The 15,582-nt window shown below is 52.5% G+C and overlaps 1 protein-coding gene and 1 pseudogene across 2 annotated transcripts; both read right to left on the bottom strand.

The window, feature by feature from the left end:
• Positions 1-421: 421 nt before the first annotated feature.
• Positions 422-9,243, bottom strand: DNAJB9 (DnaJ heat shock protein family (Hsp40) member B9). 2 transcript variants are annotated; one of them, XM_061566991.1, is made up of 3 exons: positions 9,032-9,243; positions 5,319-5,562; positions 422-3,471 (listed from the first exon to the last, which is right to left on the bottom strand). In XM_061566991.1, the coding sequence occupies exons 2-3, from the start codon at positions 5,545-5,547 to the stop codon at positions 2,936-2,938; spliced, it is 765 nt and encodes a 254-aa protein (XP_061422975.1). In that variant the 5' UTR covers positions 5,548-5,562; positions 9,032-9,243; the 3' UTR covers positions 422-2,935. The 2 variants fall into 2 exon arrangements, with proteins under 2 accessions (XP_061422975.1, XP_061422976.1); XM_061566992.1 differs by having other exon boundaries at positions 9,047-9,243.
• A 361-nt stretch (positions 9,244-9,604) lies between these two features.
• LOC133351731 (basic proline-rich protein-like) lies at positions 9,605-10,925 on the bottom strand (annotated as a pseudogene).
• Positions 10,926-15,582: the final 4,657 nt, after the last annotated feature.

Raw genomic sequence — 15,582 nt, 5'->3', positions numbered from 1 at the left:
TTGTATTAGGGCCAATTCTTCTTTAACACGATGCTTGGGTTTCCGGAATCACAAGATGACGATTTTGTCGTTGACGTTTTATATATCTTTTTTTGTTCACGTGTGCGGTTCGGGCCCCGAATAAGGGCTCCGCTTACAGCACTTGCCCAAGTCTGTTGAAGACTATTAAGAGGGGTGGGTGTCTGTCTTTTATAATTTCATACACACACAAAAGACCATACACATGCAGGCAAACACACACAAGGATCCCCTCCCGGACCGTGGTAAAATAACTTGCAACCCCACCCCCTCCCAAAAGTTTAGCTCGGTACGCCACTGACCAGTGAATGAAGGGTTTCATGGGGGCCGTGTGGCGGCTGTTGTTGCTGCCGCTGCAGCAATAAAAGCACGGCGCTGTCACAATAACACGCGGGGACAGAGCGAGCTTCATCGTTTTATTGAACACTCTCTCTCCACACTGCTTCAGGAACAATCCTCGCTCACAATCGAGCGCTCCAACAGCAGCAGCGGCGGCCCTTTCTACACGCAACAAAATAAACCGGTTCAAACGTTTTGCTCAACTCGTACACTGTACATAGACGGCCACATTTGCCAATCCACCGTTGGATGAGGGCTTCCACACGCCATGCGGGTCGCGGGATGATTATTTGACGACACCTAACCACGCTGGCCAGTGTGGGTTGAAGGTGGAAAGCGTCGACGTGGGGGCATGGTCCAGTTCAATGATTTTTGCTGCACTGCCCTCTGCTGCCCACCACCTAACCCCAAAGCAGCCTACGTTTGTTTTTTTAATGCTCGGTGATCAACCATCCAAGCACTATCCATGCTTCGCGCCTGCTTAGCTTCCGAGATCGGATGAGATCGGGCGCATTCCAGGTTTGATTTGGTTTTCGCTATTTCGTATGCTACCAAGTAAAACTAGTTTTTTTGTGAAACCGCTGTGAATTTAACCCATCTCGGGCACGAAGCTGAATTGGTTTGGTGAAAACGGTTGCGATCAACTGGTTTAACTCGTGTAGAAGCGGTCACCGAGGCTCAGGATTCTCACGTTCCGCTTAGTAAAATGTAATAATGCACGTGTCCCATCACTAACAATCCACGACTATAGTACGCGCACACCTCCAGACGGCGGGCGCTTTAAGTTAATTAGTAATTAAAAATTACCTTCATTATTGCACTTGGCTTTCAGAGGCTACGGTCAACAACGCGGTCAACTCAATAGGGATAGACAGAACGACAGACGCATAACGTGACAAACGCGAGACACAGACACATGGGAATGAGGACACGGGAGGGAAAAAATACACAGGGTTCAGACATGCATGGGGACTGGGACCAGAGACACATGGGGACAAAGACACAGGTCATGAGGTTGACATGGGAGACAAATGGATACACAAAGGCACACAAGGAACACGGACACTCACACGGGGACACCAATACCAATACCCGCCATTTGCCACTAAGTGACGGTGACGTCACCACGGCGCCTGTGCCAGGCCAGATGCACTTTGAGGCCACGTGAAGTGTCGAAGGCTCGCTGACAGGTCCCGGGACAGACCCAGGTGCCATGGGTTGGCTGACTGAGATGACCAGTAGATGCACCACAGACACTCACACACGTGTACCCATGCTCACACATATGCTTCTTGGGTACACCGATACTTGGCACGTCCTGGCCACAGTCCAGACCCAGGGATCAGCGGCAAGGCACCCTGCGTCACGTGGCCCTGCTTAATAAGCAAGGAATTTGTTTGACTGGGCGATGAAACTGTGCTCATGGCGACCACGGCTTCACCCGTCGCACTTCGCCGGCCACCCCCCTCCCCCCCCCGATGTTTACCACAGTCTGGTCACGGTGAATAAACTGCCCCACTCCGCACACCACCCCCCAAAAACTTTACGTATGTCGGGAGCTGCGTTAAAGCCCCATCACGCTCCACCGCGCGTTCCTCCGTGTGTCACTTGGGCTCACGGGTGGGCCCCGGTGAGAGGAGGGCACGGGGAAAGCACAGGTCGCAAAACACGGACAGGCGACCGCCGCAAATAAATTAGCAGCTGTAGCGGCAATTATCATAGAAATGTAAAACTGATAGGTTTAAACTCATCGGTTTAAGTTCAGCTTGTTTTTCCGCTCTCCCGATTATATTTGAAATGTGATATTTGTGGTGTCATCTTACGAAGGAATTTCCAATCACAACTCTTGCAGGGAACAGTGCACAGTATTCCCTCGTTATTCACGAGCAATACATTCCGAAAATGCTTGTGAATAGCTAAATTTGCAGATATCGGTCTACGAACATCGTACGTGCAATGTCGGCAGATGCTTCTAAAACTCGATGTTGCCGAGTAAAGTTCCAGATGCGATTCGTGGACAGCCAACATCGCGGATAGAAAGTTTGTAAATAAGAAAGGAAAAATGTACCACCTTGTGTCCAAGAATGACCCCAGAAGATGACACCTAAGAACTACTTGGCAAATCAAATCACTGAAATAAGCCGACTTTATCCACACGAGGAACACACTATTTACATGCCCTGCAAATAATGTTTCGGCTATGTCTTATTGAACTGCATTTTTTTGTCCTCAAGAGTTGAAATAAACCGAATTGTACGAAATAAAATTAAAAAGTTTTTGTGCAGTCATTGGTGATACTGGCAGAGACCAACAGCTCACTACACTTGAGAAGGCAGTTTAATCATCACAGGGAGGCTGCCGCAACCCAGATTCAAACCTAGGGTCTCAAGCAGTTGCCAGCTCAGTGACTCTGGCATGGCCATTAGAAACTCCTTGAGCCACTTAGCAACCTGCTTAAGAAAGTTTGTTGCCGCATGCGGCTCGATAACACTTGAGCACTTACGTGGGGTTGGGTGAGATGATGAGGGGGCAGGTGGGGAAAGGTTGGGGCTTGCAGGGAGGGGGGGGCTGGACAGTGTCATGCCCCCGAGCACTCCGTGTAGGTCGTCACCATGTTTCCGATTCTCTGTGTGACCGTACGGCAGTGCTGCGACCTGGCGCCGCCATGCGAGTGCGCTTGAGCGTGCGCTTGAGCGTGCGCGTTAGTGTGCGCGCTAGCGTGAGCGTGCGCGTGAGCGTGCCCCCTGCTCCCAGCCTTGGCGCTGGCGCCGCTGAAGATGGAGTCGGCGAGCGGGTCGGCCCTGAACAGCTCCTCGAACAGGCCGTTTGTGTCGAAAAACTGCTGCCGGGCGGACGCGCGCCGGGGCCGCTGGTGGTGCGAGCCGAACGTTGAGTCGGCGCGACTGCCGGCTCCTCCTCCCGCTTGCCTCCCGAAGTCAAAGTTGGGCGCGTCGTCGAAGTGCCGGAAGAAGTCGTCAAAGTTGAAGTCGAAGTCCGCCCCCTGTTGCTGCTGCTGCTGTTTGAAGCCGCTGCCTGGCGCTCCGCCAGCACCCGCACGCCACCCAAACGTGTCGTAGTCGCGGCGCCGCTTCTCGTCAGACAGTACCTCGTAGGCTGCATGCGACGCAAGGGAGACAATGGCACGAGTCAGACATGAGCAGTGAACGTGTAACATCTTATCATCCTAGATTTGAAGCTTTCGTGACTGCAAGGATTCATATTCTTAGGTTTTTTCGGTAAAGTCACGTAGGTAAAAAATTCTAATTAATAAAAAAAATGTTTTACTTTTATTCATTTTAATTTTTTACCTACGTGACTTTACCGAAAAAAATCCTAAGAACATGAATATCTTATCATCCGCCCGCTTCTCCGGCAACTGTACACGCCATCTCTGCCACCGATGCCACTCCGAGATCCCTTTAGCCCCTGACCTTGTGCAGGCAGGCTACCAGTTGGGGCCCCATGGAGATGCTACAGGGAACTTTTCTGTGGAGAAGATTATGTACCACACAGGGATGACTTACGCAGAGGCTGTAGCTGGTGGCTGAGGCTGAAAGCGAAAAGCTACAGCAATAGATCCAACAAGCAGACCTGCACTATAAAGAAGATTTTACAATTAATTTGTCTAAATTCCAGCTCAGAGCATTACAAATTTCAGTTTTAGTGTCATGCAATGAGCGCTGCACTCTGAAGAAGGGTGCATGGGGCACTGCAGCGACGCCTAGTGTGAGCTTACACAGGGATAATTTTCTAAATAAACCAGTCTACCAATAAACCAAGAAAATAATCCGAACCCAGGACACCTCATTCAGTTATTACCCCCTCGCCATTGTTGGCTCGCGACGTCACGTGCCCTCCAGTCTAACCAGCGATCAGAAAAATAGCCACTGGGAAATCGAGCACTGCCACCCAGTGGTCGCCATTAACACATCACACGCCACTTCTGCAGTTGCCTGCGTAGAGTGTGGCGGCGGGGTTAAAATACAGGTAGTCCCCGAGTTATGATGGTCCGACTTACGATATTTCGATCTTACGATGGAGATACGACAAAATTGCCATCAACAACCTAACATCGTTCAAGTATGCAGACGACGGACAGAATCTTGGTGAGTACAGTACAATACGATACGTTCAATGCATGTATGATACATAGCTTTAGCGATTTCATTTTAAGGTTACCACGATACGATACGTTCAATGCATGTTAAAAAAAATTCTAGCAGATAGGATTGTTTCCTGAAAAAAGTTTCTATTAAATTGCAGTTCATATAGGCAGGCTAAGAATTGACCTCGTTTTTTTAACTTTACATTTTACCGTGCAATACAGTATTGTAATTAATAAATACATACAGTATATAGTTTATACAGTACGGTACTGTAAATTGCTCTGTTTTGCTAAATTATCACCATTCTTTAAGACTCCTGGGTAGGCTAGGCCACCTTCGACTTACGATATTTTCGACTTACGATGGGGTCGTCGTAACGCATCTCCATCAGCAAGTAGAGGACTCCCTGTACTCAAAATTATTTATACCCCCCCACCCCGCCCCCTGGGATAGTTTTAACCCCTCCATCCAGTGTGTCATTCTCATTCTCCCATCGATAATTATGTTGGGAGTTTGCCTGTTAGTCTTGTACCGACATTTAAACAAATGTGGAATTGAACTCGGTTGTAAGATACCTACATACTATGCTGACCCAGGCGGGGAGGCAGGTATCGTATTGTTATCACCAGCAATGATCAAGCCACTGCTGAATGAAGGACTCCCCAAGCCGTTGCCACCTCTCGCAATCCCGCAATGTAATAATCCAAAAGGCACCCGCACACACAAGCCGATTTCACCACGCAACTACAGCAACAGTATTTTTAACCTAGTGTCCAACTGATATGTATAAGAATTCTGACCCCGAGGTCAGGATTCCACGGGGATGCCCTATCTGACAAGGGCGCCGCTGCTCACCCTCGGCGATCTCGTGGAAGCGTGCCTCTGCATCGGGGTTCTTGTTCTTGTCGGGGTGGTGCGCCATGGCGAGCCGGTGGAACGCCTTCTTGATCTGGCGCTGCGAGGCCGAGCGTGGCACGCCCAGAACCTCGTAGTGGTCGCGCTGCTGCTGCTGAGTGGCGCCCAACAGCTCCGCCAGCAGCAGCACGCACAGCGCACTCGATAGTACACTCTGGGGGGACGTCATGATACACAGCGCTGCCTGGGAGGAGAGGGGGACACACTGGCGAGTTAGAGGTGAGTGAGGGGGAAGGCAGCATGCCTTGTCTGGGGGGGGGGGGGGGGGGACAGCTGTGATGCACAGCGCCGCCTATGGGACAGAGGCGGTTAGGAGCATGCAGGCACTACGAGTAACTTGGCAAGTAAGGGAACCACACAGCACATACAGTCATACAGGGTACGTACAACCGTCACAAACAACGTATGTACAACATGTATAATACACACCATCATCAGTCAAGATCAAACCACTGTTGGATAAAGGCATCCCAAAGACGCCACATCTTTCTCATGATCCTACGATGTAATAATACAAAACATACATTACACAAAACACACGCCACATATTACACACACACTAAATACAAAAATATAAACACATATCACATACAACAAAAAATAGCTACATATTACACGCAATCATATCACACACAACACATCACATAAGACACATCCATTTCTGTATACATACACACGGCAAATACAATATACGTATACATGTTGAACTTCTTTCGTGCCTTACATAGCCAACCGTGCCAATCGGAGGTGCAGGGAAGAGGAGTGAGGGGGGGCAGAGAGAGGTGGACTCGAGCAGAGAGCGCAAAATTTGGAGGCACCAAAACAGTGACGCCAACACGGCGCTAAATTTAGAGATGAATTTACTTCCTACAGCGAGACAGGTTCAGTGAACCCAGCAGCGTCAGCATCAATCACATAACAGACTCGGCATCACCACACACACGGCATCACCACACCCAGACTCGTCACGCTTAACATCATCAAGACACGGTACCGTCAAACCCAGCCCCATCACTCAAAACCATCACCACACACAGCCCCATTGCACTCAACACTATCATCACACCCAGCCCCATCACCACACCGCCCCATCATCACACTCAGCCCCATCACACCCAGCCTCATCACCACACAGCCCCATCACCACACAGCCCCATCACCACACCCAGCCCCATCGCACTCAACACCATCACCACACCCAGCCCCATCGCACTCAACACCATCACCACACCCAGCCCCATCGCACTCAACACCATCACCACACAGCCCCATCGCACTCAACACCATCACCACACCCAGCCCCATCGCACTCAACACCATCACCACACCCAGCCCCATCGCACTCAACACCATCACCACACCCAGCCCCATCGCACTCAACACCATCACCACACCCAGCCCCATCGCACTCAACACCATCATCACACCCAGCCCCATCACCACACCCAGCCCCATCATCACACCCAGCCCCATCGCACTCAACACCATCACCACCCAGCCCCATCACCACACCCAGCCCCATCATCACACTCAGCCACATCGCACTCAACACCATCACCACCCAGCCCCATCACCACACCCAGCCTCATCACTCAACACCATCACCACACACAGCCCCGTCACACTCAACACCATCACCACCCAGTCCCATCACCATTCAACACCATCACCACACACAGCCCCGTCACACTCAACACCATCACCACCCAGTCCCATCACCATTCAACACCATCATCACACACAGCCCCATCACCACCCAGCCCCATCACCACCCAGCCCCATCACCACCCAGCCCCATCACCACTCAACACCATCACCACACAGCCCCATCACCACTCAACACCATCATCACACACAGCCCCATCACCACCCAGCCCCATCACCACTCAACACCATCACCACACAGCCCCATCGCACTCAAAACCATCACCACACCCAGCCCCATCACTCAACACCATCACCACACCCAGCCCCATCACCACTCAGCCCATCACACCAGCCCATCACACCCAGCCCCATCACCACACACAGTCCCATCACACACAGCCCCATCACCACACACAGCCCCATCACCACTCAACACCATCACCACACAGCCCCATCGCACTCAAAACCATCACCACACACAGCCCCATCACACACAGCCCCATCACCACTCAACACCATCACCACACCCAGCCCCATCACACACAGCCCCATCACACACAGCCCCATCACCACTCAACACCATCACCACACACAGCCCCATCACCACACACAGCCCCATCACTCAACACCATCACCACACCCCCATCACCACACACAGCCCCATCACCACACCCAGCCCCATCACCACTCAACACCATCACCACACAGCCCCATCGCACTCAAAACCATCACCACACACAGCCCCATCACACACAGCCCCATCACCACTCAACACCATCACCACACACAGCCCCATCACACACAGCCCCATCACCACTCAACACCATCACCACACAGCCCCATCACCACTCAACACCATCATCACACACAGCCCCATCACCACCCAGCCCCATCACCACTCAACACCATCACCACACAGCCCCATCGCACTCAAAACCATCACCACACCCAGCCCCATCACTCAACACCATCACCACACCCAGCCCCATCACCACTCAGCCCCATCACACCCAGCCCCATCACACCCAGCCCCATCACCACACACAGTCCCATCACACACAGCCCCATCACCACACACAGCCCCATCACCACTCAACACCATCACCACACAGCCCCATCGCACTCAAAACCATCACCACACACAGCCCCATCACACACAGCCCCATCACCACTCAACACCATCACCACACCCAGCCCCATCACACACAGCCCCATCACACACAGCCCCATCACCACTCAACACCATCACCACACACAGCCCCATCACCACACACAGCCCCATCACTCAACACCATCACCACAGCCCCATCACCACACACAGCCCCATCACCACACCCAGCCCCATCACCACTCAACACCATCACCACACAGCCCCATCGCACTCAAAACCATCACCACACACAGCCCCATCACACACAGCCCCATCACCACTCAACACCATCACCACACACAGCCCCATCACACACAGCCCCATCACCACTCAACACCATCACCACACACAGCCCCATCACCACACACAGCCCCATCACTCAACACCATCACCACAGCCCCATCACCACACACAGCCCCATCACCACACCCAGCCCCATCACCACCCAGCCCCATCACACTCAACACCATCACCACACAGCCCCATCGCACTCAAAACCATCACCACACACAGCCCCATCACTCAACACCATCACCACACCCAGCCCCATCACCACACAGCCCCATCACTCAACACCATCACCACAGCCCCATCACCAGACAGCCCCATCACCGCAATGCCCCATCACCACTCAACTCCATGACACCCAGGCCCACAATAACCGTTACTCTCTCCATTGCGTGCGTTACTCTTATTAACGTAGAGTATCTCCAATCAACCAAAACTGCGAATGATTAAAATAGTTCACACATGTTCATCACACGGCTCTAGTTAATAGCATATGTCTTTTATACTTGCACGTAGGAGTATTATCGTTCTAAATGATCATCATGATACGGTGACTTTATTATTTTACCGAGGGCGCAGATACCTCAAGACCCCTGAGGTAGTGAAGTTCTTCAGCGAAACCGCAGCAACACTATTACTTACACGTTTAAAACAAAACAAAAAAACACATATGTTGACCAGTTACGACGACATTCAGTTTAAAATGTTACAATTTTAATTCGTAAAAAAAAATGAAGGCGTGACACGAACGCTGCTACGCGCCAAGCAGCTTCCAGAACGGACGAGACCAAACCACGTGGGGGGGGGGGCTTTAACTCTCAGTCGTGAACGCGTCCACACTCACACAAGAAGATGCATTTTCCCATTAACAAACCACACTCTTCAGTAATAATTATAGATGTAATACACTGAAAACACGTTGCAGTAATTCGTTTTGTGACGTGGTATTGTTGGACGAGTGTACAGCACTGTAACGATATTACCTTCTACCCCGATGAGTTGGTAGAGTCCGTTCCGAGCTTACAACACGAAGCTTTTTGTGATTGGTCCACGAAGCGTGTCCCACAGTGCACCGGGCGAGAGGGGAGGGGCTCCGGAGGGGGGCGGCTCGGGGTTGGGGTGGGGGGGGGGCTCGGGGTGGGGGTGGCTCGGGGTGGGGGGCTCGGGGTGGGGGGGGGGGCTCGGGGTGAGGGGGGGGCTCGGGGTGGGGGGGGGGCTCGGGGTGGGGGTGGCTCGGGGTGGGGGGGGGGCTCGGGGTGGGGGTGGCTCGGGGTGGGGGGGGGCTCGGGGTGGGGGTGGCTCGGGGTGGGGGGCTCGGGGTGGGGGGGGGGCTCGGGGTGAGGGGGGGCTCGGGGTGGGGGGGGGGCTCGGGGTGGGGGGGTGGCTCGGGGTGGGGGGTGGCTCGGGGTGGGGGGCTCGGGGTGGGGGGGGGGCTCGGGGTGAGGGGGGGCTCGGGGTGGGGGGGGCTCGGGGTGGGGGGGGGGCTCGGGGTGGGGGGGTGGCTCGGGGTGGGGGTGGCTCGGGGTGGGGGGCTCGGGGTGGGGGGGGGGCTCGGGGTGAGGGGGGGCTCGGGGTGGGGGGGCTCGGGGTGGGGGGGGGCTCGGGGTGGGGGGGGGGCTCGGGGTGGGGGGGGGGCTCGGGGTGGGGGGGGGGCTCGGGGTGAGGGGGGGGGCTCGGGGGTGAGGGGGGGCTCGGGGTGGGGGGGGCTCGGGTGGGGTGGGCTCGGGGTGGGGGTGGCTCGGGGTGGGGGGGGCTCGGGGTGGGGGGGGGGGCTCGGGGTGGGGGTGGCTCGGGGTGGGGGGGGGCTCGGTGGTGGGGGGTGGCTCGGGGTGGTGTGGGGGGCTCGGGGTGGGGGGGGGCTCGGGGTGGGGAGGGGCTCGGGGTGGGGGGGGGCTCGGGTTGGGGGTGGCTCGGGGTGGGGGGGGGGCTCGGGGTGGGGGGGGGCTCGGGGTGGGGGGGGGCTCGGGGTGGGGGTGGCTCGGGGTGGGGAGGGGGCTTGGGGTGGGGGGGTGGCTCGGGGTGGGGGGGGGCTCGGGGTGGGGTGGCTCGGGGTGGGGGGGGCTCGGGGTGGGGGGGGCTCGGGGTGGGGAGGGGTGGGGGGGGGCTCGGGGTGGGGGGGGGGCTCGGGTGGGGGTGGCTCGGGGTGGGGGGGGGCTCGGGGTGGGGGGCTCGGGGTGGGGGTGGCTCGGGGTGGGGGGGGGGCTCGGGGTGGGGGTGGCTCGGGGTGGGGGGGGGGCTCGGGGTGGGGGTGGCTCGGGGTGGGGGGGGGGCTCGGGGTGGGGGTGGCTCGGGGTGGGGGGGGGCTCGGGGTGGGGGGGGCTCGGGGTGGGGGGGGGGCTCGGGGTGGGGGGGGGCTCGGGGTGGGGGTGGCTCGGGGTGGGGGGGCTCGGGGTGGGGGGGGGGCTCGGGGTGGGGGGGGGCTCGGGGTGGGGGGGGCTCGGGGTGGGGGGGGGGCTCGGGGTGGGGGGCTCGGGGTGGCGGTGGAGAGTCTCGGGGTGGGGGGGGGGCAGTCTCTGGGTGGGGGGGGGGCCTCTGACCCCACATCTGATTTTATAACTGCAATTGAAAGAATGAACCATCAGTGGCATTACCTGTACCCTAGGTAATTAATTAAACGTTCACTCCAGTTGCCTGTGTTTATTGAGCAGCTACACGATGTGGGCAGTGGACAGCAGTGCACCAAGAACAATTGTTGTACTGTAGTTTCTATGCTCCCCCCCCCCGCTTTCGCTAACCCGCACTGACTGGTGCAGTGAATTATGGTGAAAATGACACCCAGGACCTGCATTTACAAAAACATAGGGCTGTACTTGTACATACACTGCATTGGTATTGACTTCATTGGGCCTCATCAGAAAGGCGTAGACTTCTAACCCACGTGGAGCCACGGTGTGCTTGTGGTCCAACAATAGTATTAATTTAATTAAGCGACAAAATACACACATCCCCGGATTTTCTGTCAATGTCATCATACTATCCAGAAAAGCATCACTCACTCAAAACACAATGAATAAGCAATGTCTCCATATTTCTACGTATAAATATACAATTATTCCTTACACAACCCCATGAGCTGCACGCACGGCCTTCTGTGAGTCCATAATTTCAGCAGCATTGATTCAAGACAAGCAGATATCTTGACTAGTTGTTACATGAAGTGTCTCATCAGTCCATTATTTCAGCAGAATTGATTCAAGACAAGCAGACGTCTGGACTATGAGAATAGGTTTTCCCATTTTTCTGGCAACAAAACAGGTGTTAAGATGTTAAAACCCCAAACTGAAACCTTTTACAAGGAATCATGTCTGCATTAACCACAATTCTTGTGGTCAGAATGCAAATAAAAAACACACTGATAATATATGCATTGTCTTTGAAACTGATAACTGGACTAGTTTTTACATTAAGTGTCTCATCAGTCCATAATTTCAGCAGCATTGATTCAAGACATGCAGATGTCTGGACTAGTATAACCATTAAGTGTCTCATCAACAATGGTGAGCAGCCAATCTTCCAGGCAAGGACCGCCATCTAAGGAGGGCCCTGGACTCTTCTTTTGGTCAATATGCTGTCAGCAGAGCTGCCTTAGTTTGCGTGGAAGTGAAACTGGGGTGCTGCACAGTAATACCCCGATTTAGGTGTCGACCTTCCACGTCGTTTCGCCAATACGTCGTCACGTGATTAACACCACGATCTTGATGTGGCTCACCTCAACCCGCACTTAGTCGCTGACAGCGCCCGCCCGTCCTTTCACGTAAGGGGGCGTCCATAAATGACGTCACGCACCTAGGGGGGGGGGGGTTCAGACATTTGTGACGATGCGTGACGAGGGGGGGGAGGTTTGAGAAATGTGACGTCACATGAAAATGCGCAACTTTAAATCAATATAGACAACACGTTCTACTTAATTAAATATACTTTTTAATAAATGTTTTCTCCTACATCAGAGTGCAGCGCCACATTAAATACGCACTACAATGACAATAGTTTAAAGCGATTTGAAGCATGTTTTCTTTTTGGGGGGGGGGGGGCAGAGCTTTGTGACGTCATATTTGAGGAGGGGGTCTGACTTTTTGTGACGCCGTGTGACGAAGGGGGGGGGGGGGCAAAAATCGTCAAAAATCGCGTGACGTCATTTATGGACGGCCCCTAATCGTCACCTCTCAGCCTTCGCCTCCACCCCCTACCCTGTACACTAAATAGTTTGCGTCCAGCGTCAAGAAATGTACCGGACTGCAAACATGACTCCTCGTAAAAAAAAGGTGTCAGTTTTGTTGCCAGATAAAAGGATAAAAAAAATAATTATCATATTTTTTACTGGCAAATGAGGTACCAATGGAATACATTACTTGTGTACAGTATCTTATTGTACCCTGTTTAGTGTGTGTCAAGGTTTACTGCTGTACACTAGAGTTGAGCACGGCATGTTTGTTTGTAATTGAACGTAACGTTGCGTGTAACGTCGTACACTCCGTTGTCTTCTGATTTGGCTCTCGTGGGGAATTTACGACGTTTTGATATTCGACGCCGCAACTTTCAGGAACGCATCCCCACCCCCCCGACGTAAACCGAGGGTATTAATGTACCCAGAGAAACCCCATGCACACGAGGAGATTACAATGAGGTCCGCACAGAAGGGGCTTAGGAACCCAATTGATGTCTCATACTCTTTGGTGCTTTCGGTAAAGTCACGTAGATCGAAAAATAATAGATCACGACTGTTTCGATCGCAACAACAAGCCAACTCTCCGAGTTGCATTACATTTCTACATTTGCTAAGTTTTATCTTTTATTTAACGGTTTTACTGAACTTGATTCCTGTGTCGTGGTCAAATCTTGTAATCAAAATTTCGTCCACTCCCTGTTGTCCAATCAATTCCACATTTTGCACACGTACTCAGATCGGATGACAATGCATGCCTCTAGCAAAATCGGCATCAAATAATCAATTAATCCGCTACTTTAAAGCAATTTACATTTAGTATGGACGCCTTATTATTTATATATTTTTGTGTAGGTCAAAAACCGCCGCGGGCCCGAAACTCTCAAATCGCCTCGCCCAAGAAGCCGGCGCCACGTGTTTCACGCGTCACGTGTTTCAAGCGTCACGTGTCTCGGGCGCCACGTGTTTCAAGCGTCACGTGTCTCGGGCGTCACGTGTGTCAAGCGCCACGTGTCTCAGGCGCGCCTGGTCCGTGTCAACGAGTTACAGGGCACCCTCACTCCACACAAACAAAAGTTGTACATTGAAGATTAATTCATAAAGTAATCAATTAATTCAAGTAAGCGTTGATGTGGAAGCAGGCGTATCATCATTGACGTACTTCGACCGTGAATAAAACCGTTGTTTTAACAAAACACTTTTTTTAAATGAGTTTTTAATCTATCACCTTGTTCCCTCTTTGAATTTCATCCTCTTGTCACAGCGGCTTGTTTCACTTTCTCACCTGAAGATGGTTGCTTGTTGTTGCGATCGAAACGTCGTGATCGATTTTTTTTATACCTACGTGACTTCACTGAAATAACCAAAGAGTATGAATTCCTACAGTCACGAAAGCTTCAAATCAAGATTGATGTCTCGTGTTTATATTTGCCCTTGTGTCGTGGCCCAAGGTTTATTGCCTTGCAAAATAAACCCGTCCTAAATCGCCTGGTAAATTGATGTTGACGTGTTTACACGGATGAATTAATTTCTTGGCAGACTGTGGCAACTCAAGCGCAGCACATTCCTCAATATCACTGCCCTATAAGGTAACCACATTTAAAAAATGCCACGTTTCAGACAATGTGGCTTCTTCACAGCAGCAGGCAGTGTAATTCAGGTGTTGTGATTTGTATTTAACTTCTTTCGCACCGTACGTAGCCAACCGTGCTAATCGGAGGTGCGGGGGAAAGACCACCCTCAATGCAGCATCACCAAAACGTGAGATCAACCAAAGACCAGTAGCAATAACGTGCGCAAGGACTTGACCACGCCAATAATGATCGAGTTGACCCCAGAATCATCAGGCCATCGTTGCCGTGGCAACAGGAGCTGTCCGTGCCACTCAGGCCGCGATGGCAACGGGAAGGGCCCTCGAGTGAACGAGCTGCACAGCTGCAGCGGGGAGGCCTTCGAGAGGAATTCGAGAGAAAACAAAACCAAACCCAACGTCCCCGACATTCACCCCAGACCACACAGCACTCACTTCATCAGCCATGATCAATCCACCGCTGGATGAAAGCATTCGGCCCAAGCTGTCGCCATGTCCGTCGGTCCGACAATGTTAACGCATGAGTCAATAGTTTTTGCTTCAAAGTTAACTTCCCCACAAATTTCAAATTTTAATTTAAGTATATGATTCAGGCTTATACCGTTTATTCTGGATAGCCTCGCCGAGTCTCAAGATTTTTATCAGGAGGGCTCCTGCTGCTTTTGGAGGTTTGGCCAGTTGCATGAGTGTTCGACATCATGTGGGAGGAAATAGGTGCTGTCATGAAATTATTTAGTAAATGTTCTCCCTTCTCTCATCAGGCTAGATTCTCTCCATCTCATGGCTCTCCCCTGAATTTCCCTTCACCACTTTCCCGGGCTTTCTGTTGGGATATGATGGTGTGGAAACTCTTTAACGGAGTCTGGGTGGAAAAAAAAACACAATTTTCCTGGGACCTTTCCAAGCTCCTGAGACCTGAAAGGCGGCAACTGTTTCTCTCTCTCTCTCGGGTCTGCCTCTGAGAAGCCGCAGAGGTCAGATTAACAATGCGCTGGACCGCGGAGTGGGCCTGGCTACTGGAGTTTTTCCTTCAACATCATGGGCTCTCTGGACTCTTGACGGCTGGCATGCCTATGCCGGACATTGTCTATAATTCGTACTTTTATTCAATTCGTCTTCAAACGTTTAGTTTTTCCATTCAGTGTATTGTTGAATTTTACATTCCATCGCAAAGTACTTTGAGAGTGTGTTTCAGTATTTACCCACTGGATGACATACAAATCCTTTTCCTTAAATAAGAAATAAGATTCCACTAATTATCAATAGACCACTAATTTTTTACCAATCCGGGAAAAAAGCTGACTTTGTCCTTAGGAGGACAAATGATGTCCGGATTGTATGTGTTGAACTTCTTTCGCACCGTACA

The sequence above is a fragment of the Lethenteron reissneri genome, chromosome 38 (assembly GCF_015708825.2).
Source record: "Lethenteron reissneri isolate LAM-NWPU_2019-01 chromosome 38, ASM1570882v1, whole genome shotgun sequence".
Taxonomy (NCBI): domain Eukaryota; kingdom Metazoa; phylum Chordata; class Hyperoartia; order Petromyzontiformes; family Petromyzontidae; genus Lethenteron; species Lethenteron reissneri.
The sequence above is the reverse complement of the archived record's forward strand: the minus strand, read 5'-3'. Positions and strand labels throughout refer to the sequence as shown.

What these genes read in the sequence shown, in the direction of transcription:
- DNAJB9 (XM_061566991.1), bottom strand. Translation starts at nt 5,547, where the DNA reads ATGACGTCCCCCCAGAGTGTACTATCGAGTGCGCTGTGCGTGCTGCTG. An exon ending in CTTCCACGAGATCGCCGAGG is followed by an intron (nt 3,472 to 5,318) that starts GTGAGCAGCGGC and finishes CGTCGCATGCAG; the next exon opens with CCTACGAGGTACTGTCTGAC.